The sequence below is a fragment of the Drosophila mojavensis genome, unplaced genomic scaffold, assembly GCF_018153725.1.
Source record: "Drosophila mojavensis isolate 15081-1352.22 unplaced genomic scaffold, ASM1815372v1 contig_19, whole genome shotgun sequence".
NCBI lineage: Eukaryota > Metazoa > Arthropoda > Insecta > Diptera > Drosophilidae > Drosophila > Drosophila mojavensis.
The window spans coordinates 3,521,333-3,529,655 of record NW_025318726.1 but is presented as its reverse complement, the minus strand read 5'-3'; the positions used below and the strand labels follow the sequence as shown (position 1 = coordinate 3,529,655).

General features: G+C 35.9%; 1 protein-coding gene across 1 annotated transcript; it reads left to right on the top strand.

The window, feature by feature from the left end:
• The first annotated feature begins 7,036 nt into the window (after positions 1 to 7,036).
• On the top strand, positions 7,037 to 8,242 carry LOC6572177. The gene is made up of 2 exons (XM_001998290.4): positions 7,037 to 8,103; positions 8,189 to 8,242. The coding sequence occupies exons 1-2, from the start codon at positions 7,208 to 7,210 to the stop codon at positions 8,205 to 8,207; spliced, it is 915 nt and encodes a 304-aa protein (XP_001998326.2). The 5' UTR covers positions 7,037 to 7,207; the 3' UTR covers positions 8,208 to 8,242.
• Positions 8,243 to 8,323: the final 81 nt, after the last annotated feature.

The following is an 8,323-nucleotide window of genomic DNA, read 5'->3' as shown; positions in this document are numbered from 1 at the left end:
CGTTCTTGATCTGTGCGTTTTACAAGTTTAGATTCTCTAGCTGGGATCCTTATGTATTGCAGTGCATCCCCTTAGCCAGAGGCATTATGCAAATGTGAATTGTTCCGATTTGAATGTTGTGTGTGTGTGATTTCAATGGCAGGAGATAATTTGATGCTGCAGAAAGGCGGCATCAATGCCATCAATAGATTTATGGTTTCTAAACTCCAGACATAATCAAAACACACACACGAAATTGCTTACACAGAGTAACGGAATGGTTCTGCTCTGGGGGTACTCAGGGGTCGTACAACCCTCAGAATTGAGTCGAGTTTAGCATAAGAAAAGGACCTCGAGGATCTCGCTGCTCGAGTCTGTGCGTGTGAAGCCGGCTTGTGCGGCAAAATGTAACCCTAGCATTTAGTCGCCATTCAGCGATTCTTTGGATAAACTATTTATGAAATTATTACACAATGCGCACAATATATTGAGTGGGGTGCTGCGATTAGCCCAGTTCGGCGCGCTGCAGACAGTTCGAATAGAAAGGCAAAAGAGGAGAGGTGTGTATGTTTTTCCCATAACTTCTTGTTGGCTGTGTGCGCCTTTTTGTTGCCATTCACCGATTCGTATTCCTATTCTCTACCAACGTTTTTTTTTTTTTTTTTTCATATATTGGTTTCGCTATCATCTTTGTTCTCTAACATATTTGTATCTCTGCCATTCAACTCATTGTTGGATTCTAATAAGGTGCGATATTGTGAAATTTGATGCGATTTTTGTCTATTATTGAATCTGGAACCCCTATTTTTTGCATACATTTTTTTCTGCCCCGGTTGCACCTTATACAATGGGTTTAATTGCTGAGGTTTTTTGTGGTCTGTGGCGATGTGCGCATAGCGTTTCCTTTGTATTCATTGTGAGAGGCCCACTGATTAGCAATCGGATTGATATGTTATTGGTGTCTATCAATGTCAGATTGCGAAATTTATGGACTTTTAATAAGATGTTTTATCGAGATTTGCATTGATTGGCAAAGGTTCTCGATGATTTTTAGACGAATATCCAATAGAGTCAAACGCAAACTGAAATTTAATGATTACAAAGCGAAATAATTCTAAGTAGAATGTTAAAAGTTATTTAGCTTGTTACGGATATTAGGATATTAGATACACAGAAATACAGATACAGATACAGATACAGATACAGATACAGATACAGATACAGATACAGATACAGATACAGATACAGATACAGATACAGATACAGATACAGATACAGATACAGATACAGATACAGATACAGATACAGATACAGATACAGATACAGATACAGATACAGATACAGATACAGATACAGATACAGATACAGATACAGATACAGATACAGATACAGATACAGATACAGATACAGATACAGATACAGATACAGATACAGATACAGATACAGATACAGATACAGATACAGATACAGATACAGATACAGATACAGATACAGATACAGATACAGATACAGATACAGATACAGATACAGATACAGATACAGATACAGATACAGGTACAGATACAGATAGATACAATTATTAAAAGTAAATGAGGTTTAAATCGGTCTTGATATTGTTAATATAATTTTGAATCGGTTTTCCTAATTCTTCTGCATTTAAGAAAACAAGTAACCAATCTTTTCATTAATCAAGTTTTTAAATAATTTGTTGTTAATTGAAATTTATTTTTTTCTGGTTTAAAATTAAATACAATGTCTGTGAAATCAAAGGTTTGAGTAAAAGGCTTTTAATTGTTTGTTGTTGACCTAAGAGTTATTCAAGTTATTTTCTCGCAATTCGTTGTTTTTGCATTTCACCATCAACTATACAAATATTTGGAAAACTGGAAGAAAAAATCCTCTTTGGGTTTTTTCGACAACAATTTTTTGTATATACATAAATCGCATTGAGTCGCACGTGTTTAACAAACTGCGCAGTTTGTTATCCTCCGTGAAAGCAAACCAAAATGACGCACTGACGTAAATTTAATTACCATTTTCATGATATAAAAAAAAGCTGAAATTATAAAAAAAATATTATTTATTTTTCACTGTAGAAAGGTAAAAAAAAGTGAACAAAAAATACCCGTTAAGCTATAGCCTTACAGTAACGAATTAACAATACTCACTGAAAGTGCTAGCAAAAAAAAACTTGTCACACAGCATTTTAACATATTTTCGAAGGGTCTCCTGCTCAAGCATAAAAAAATGAAATGAAAAGTAAAAAAAACGAGACCCAATTATACACGACTTTTTCTATAGTCAAGCATAAAAAACTCAGCCTTAAAAAAATGGGTTAAAAAATTGACGAGCTGTATAAAAAGGCGCGCATGCAGCAAGGATGCGCTTGCAGGCTGATGATTTTTTTTTTGTTTGCTGCGAGGACAAGAAAAAAAACATAGAGCTATCCAAAAAAGTATGCAACGCAGGCTCATTTGAATATTGGGCGCTAGAAATGTTCTCACGATTTTTTTGTGCTTACTTTGTTTTTTTTTTCTACTAAGAGACTACCCACAGGCCTCAAGGATAATGGAAGAGCGCACAAGGAAGACAGCTCGTATAAAAAATAAGAATCCGGATTTTTTTGCCTCATTTCCATGGCAAGGAATACACTCCTTAAGAAGCAGCTCGGCAAAGGGTGAACACGCACAAAGGGATAAAAAAAAGCGCTCTTAATTTATGCACAACACGTTCGCGGATCGGACAAAGGGTTGAACGCGTGATCCTTGCACAGGATATCTGTGTGCAGCCCATCCGTCGCATTTGCATATTTGATCAAGTCCTTTTATCAAGGGTGCGGGCCCAGCCCAGGGTCAGCATCATTTTTCATTTCTTCTACTAAAAAAAAAGAAAAAAATAGAAAAATACGCAAATTATTCAAAAATGTTCCTAATGCGCAGCGAGTTGAACCTGAGTTCAGTTCATGCCAGATTTGTACATTAATATACTTAATCGAATCGTTTTCCTTCAATAAATAATTAGTTTAAGTTCTTAGTAGATCGCTCTCCTCCTCTCTATTTCTGCTAGACTCGGCTTTTGTTTGCTTTCGTAGGTAGACAAGTCATGCAAATGGAAGCAAGGATCTACCCTGTATAGATCTGAGTCTCCTCTTTATTTTTGACAACATCTAGGGTCTCCTCTTTGCTATCTATTTTGCATATTCGGGTCTTCCTGACGTCTTGTGTGTCGCTTTGTAAAAGTTTTAAATCAATATTTGCTCATTAGTCATGTTCAATAATTCTAATTATTCTAATTTATTTCTAAAGGACATTCTTTGAACTTTCCAATGAAGAACAGCTGCCATTTGTTAACTTCGGCTGAGAATCTATCGAATCTTAGAAAAATTATTGCTAGCATCAGAATAGACTTTGAAATGAAAAATTAATAAATATAATATAATTAAATAATAAATTATAATAATTGTAACCCTAGATTAAAGCTAGCTAAAAAACTAACTAAATTTGTCAAAGATGAAATACAAAATGTTCAGTGAGTCCATTACAATAAGTAATAGCCGGCGGCTTTTAAAAATATTCCACGTCCCGAATCCATAAAATTTGCCTATTGTTGATATTGATATTATAATTCTTCACGACAGACAGAAATTTGCCGACCAAAATCAACAAACTTAAAAGTTAACTTTTCTTGCTTTCATTGCTGCAAACTGCTTATTGTATCCTCGTAATCCAACATTGCAGCAGTTCCATTTTCAATTGCAAGACTTGAAAGATTTGTTAATATACTTGGACTTATGGTTGACCTCAGGTTAGTCTTAATCAATTTGAGTTTGCTGAATGATCTTTCACAGGCAGCAACTGAAACAGGTACAGTTAGTAATATGTGCCAAGTTGTCGCTGATGAATTGCAAGATTCTTGTCCCAATGAAGAAATATATAACAGAAGTTGTTTTGGCGAGAATCCTATTTCCTATTCGTTATTCTTCGCTGTTTTTAGTAAAAGTAGGACGTCTTGAATATTGTTGAAAAACTCTTCCTTATCTATGTCATCTGGATAAAATTCTGCAAGCTTTTGGCATTTTTCTTATATGTATTATACATATTTTGAGAAGCTATCTTTGTATGAATCTTTGGGAAGTTGATATATTTTTTCAAAGTTACAAAGGAAACCAAAACGTTCTTGGAGCTACTGAAAGTTTATCCAAAATTTCAATCAAAGATCGGCGCATTTCTTCTGCTGAATTCATATTCCGCTTTTTTTTTTTAGAATTCTCCTTATATAATAACACCGCTCACCACTGAATATCTAATTGTTTTAGCGTCTCAGTTCGAAATTTGTGATTTGACACGAAACGCATATTGTTTTAAATTTTTTTATTTTAAGAGGAAGGTGTTTGATGGAAGGGGGGGGGGTGGCGAGGGGGTACTTCCCTGATATTATCTTAGTTTAAATATAACAAGGCGATCAAATATACATTTAATTTAAAAAAATAAGAATTGGATTAAAGGCTTGTAAAGCTTTTCGGCGTGCAATATCTGATTTTGATACAAACACCGAAGGTGGTTATGAAGAAAAGCCGTGTCCCGAGTTATTCAAAGCTTACAGTACATAAGGTAAGTTTTTAGAGACTCTTTAAGGCATTCCTGCAAGTTGTCATGGCTATAAATAGTCACTTTAACTTAACATTTGATTTCATATCATTTAAGATTGTCTTCATTGATTTGGGTTTCTTATCTTTCATTTAGTCAAAATTGCAGATTGGTAACGTTTGCTAAAAAGGCAGCTTAATGATATTAATTATAGCCTGCTATAAACTTTTAGAAATTATTTAACGGTTTTGCAAACGCTTTCGAATTGTTTTTATACTCTTTTTTCAGGCATGTGCAAACATTCCACAGTCGTCGAACAAAATCAATCAAGCTCGGTGACATCCAGAGATAACAATATATACAAAAAATAAGTAAGAAGGCTCTAGTCGAGACTGCTCGACTAGGAGATACCTTGAACCCTCCAAGCTGATATTCTTCTCATTCTGCACTTCTTTTATTCACACATGCATACACACGCATCCACACGCACGTATATCACGCGCTCTGTTGACTGCGCAGTTAGCAGCGACTGCGCTTGGGCTGCGCTGCAGTGTGGGCAATATTATGAGAATTTATTTGTTAAATAATTTCTTTTGTAGACATAAGATCTTAATGAAACTTTCAGAGTGTAATCATATGATGAATATGTGTGTACATTCCAAAGGACAAGTCTCTAGTACTTGAAATGCGTTTTTTACGAATCGGGGGGAAAGGGGGCGTGGTATCCAAAATCTGTAAAATACAAAATCTTTGTATCGATTAACTTTATATACAACGCAAATTTGAAGTCTCCAGGTCTAAAAATGTTCAAATTAGGCTGAAAAAACAATGCCGATTTTTCGATTATTCTCGATAAAAAAGTTATCGGATGAATTATCGAAAAAATAAAGCAAACTCGTACTGCGTATGGTACACACGAGTATGCATGCCAAATTTCAGCTCTCTAGCTCTTATAACTTCTGAGATCGACGCACTCATACGGACGGACGGACGGACGGACGGACGGACGGACAGACGGACAGGGCTATATCAACTCAGCTCGTCGCGCTGATCAAGAATATATATACTTTATGGGGTCTGCCACGCCTCCTTCTGCCCGTTACATACTTTTTCACAAAACCATTATACCCTGATTTCCCATTTTCAATGGGTTCAGGGTATAAAAAAAAAAGACCATCATCAAACTCTATAAAATTAATTAGCAAACGTTAAATAAATTATGCAAAAATTATACAAAATTATGCGAAAAAATTGGCAAAATAAAAGCGAATAAACAATATAATAATAAGTATGCAAAAATAGCCAAAACTTGCGAATCAAAAACCATTTTGCTGTGCTCAAATTAATTAATTTACTTAATTACAGAGCCGGCTTAATAGCTGCCAATAGATCTGACTGACCTCACATAAAACTGGTTAACTTGTGCCAAAATTAATTTTTGACGGGTTCATTTGCGATCAAAGACAGGCGGAGAGAAGAGTGTTCCAATGGGTAAAAATAAAGTTGAGCTTGTAAACAAAATGAGCAATCGACAGCTAAAATCATGTTAGCATAAGACAGAAATTAAAGAAAGAAACCCGAAAATAATATACTCTGCATAGAATTTATTGCAATGGAATCGCAATTTCATCAGAAATCTGTAATTTTTGGGTTGTGAATAGAACTTAGTGATTCGAAGATATTTGCTTTCAGTGTGATTGGAATTATATGGTAAAATAGTACGACTTAAAGGATCAAGGTAAAAAAAAATTTAAAAGACTGACTGACAGAGAAAAGATCGTAGGACAGCAAGTCAGGTAGTAAAGTATGCAAGTACATGCCAGCTTTTAAAAGATATGCCCCTACATGCAAATAATTTTTGAAACATAGACTGGCTGGAAGAAAAAGTCATTAAATGATGACGATAGAGTATTTTGTACTATGGTGATTTTACTCGCAGAATGGCTTCAATATAAAAATTGTTTAGGTGTGCATATAATCTATATTATTAATATTTAAATGTAAAAGACTACTTTGAAGCGCCACATGCTTCATAAGCAAACTATGATACCCACGTTAGGAGTAGTGAAAATATTAATAAATAATAGAAATGATTGATTGATGTCAGCTAGAAGAAGCGACAGAGAAGCCAGAAGAAGAGGGACTGAAGCTATTAAAAAAGGTGTTCGCTAGATATACTTGTATACTTGTATTCTGCTTTCAAAATATTTACTGATTTAACCATATAAAAAATAAGTGCCGATTTCGGGTCAAACCAGTTTGGATATTAAATAAAATATGAATGTATGTATTTATATAAAGTATCTTTATTATTTTGCTACTAAATATTCTATTCTTTCTATAAATGACCGATTTGCCATGGATCTCTTCAAGTGCTGGAAACGAACTGATTCTGACAGAAATTTTGGGATATTTTGATGATTTTTTTTTTAATATTTAAAGTCGACTTTCATTTATAAATCAACTTTGAAAGTTAAGAGTTAATATACCACATAGTTCATATCATAATATATCATATATCACATACTTTTCAAATACTTCTATTCAAATCACGGATAAAAATCATTTGATATTTTAAATACGAAATAAATCTAATATATTTTATGTAGTATTTAAGAGAAAATAAGAGACAAAAAGAGAAAATGCTGGACGGCTGTGGCGATGAGTTGCCCAATCCCCATAAGAATTGCTTGAGGGAGATGTTGAACACGCTCATCTGCAGCGATCAGGATGTGAAGCGTTTGAACACGGAGTTGAGGAACTTGCAGACCGAGCTGAACGAGGAGCTGCGTAAGATTGAGAAGGAAAATGCAACGTGCGAGGATGTTAAGAAGAAGATGATGGAGAAAACAGTTAAGCCTCGACTATGCGAACCTGACGAGGAGCAAGCAGAGCTCACCAAGCGGCTCATCAATCTGGATGAGGTAAAGCATTTCTATTCCAAGCGCTCGGAGGAGATACGCAAACGCCGAGACAACATCATCATGTATGCCAGGCAATGTATGCAGGCCTACAACGAGGAGAAGTGCAAGTTCAAGGCCTTCCACGAGAACACGGTGGATTACATAAAACGCACGGCCACCTTGTCGCAGGACCGGGCGGTTGTGCTGCGCTGCGAGCGGGATGTTTGCGAGATGCACAAACGGTTCGTGAAGGAGGTGGCAAACCTAAAGCACTGCGAGACTCAGCTGCAGCCTTTCTTTAAACTCTTGAAGGAGTCCGATCCGAATGTCTACTGCGAGTGCTGCTGCCTCAAGGACTACGATTGGCTGCCGCAGGGCAAGAATATGGAGGCAGTCGATGCCGCCGCCAAGGAGCTGAAGGAGAAGATGGGCAAAACCTTGGTGAGCGCCTTTGCTCAGCTGCACATCCACATGCCTCAGGACATGTACGGCTTCATAGCAGGCTACCTGATGAATGTGGAGCGCAACGAGCATGAGGTGAAGGAGAAGCTCGATCTCTTCCAGGACCACGAGGAGTGCCAGGTTAAGGAGCTTCCCGATCCCACCTATCGCTGCGACAACGAGTGCCCCAAGCAGTAAATATTAATTGAAATTAATTTGTTTAAATCGGAAATACTGAATGACTCTCATTTATAACTGTCTTAATAACTAATTCTTTAGAGAATACCGAAATATATAATAAAAGAGCCTGTCCGAAGTTTTATGGAAAAATAATTACTAGTTTAATGGCTTCAATCGGAATCAAAAACAATTTGTATTAAATTGATTTGATAAAAACATATCATGAAAACGGAA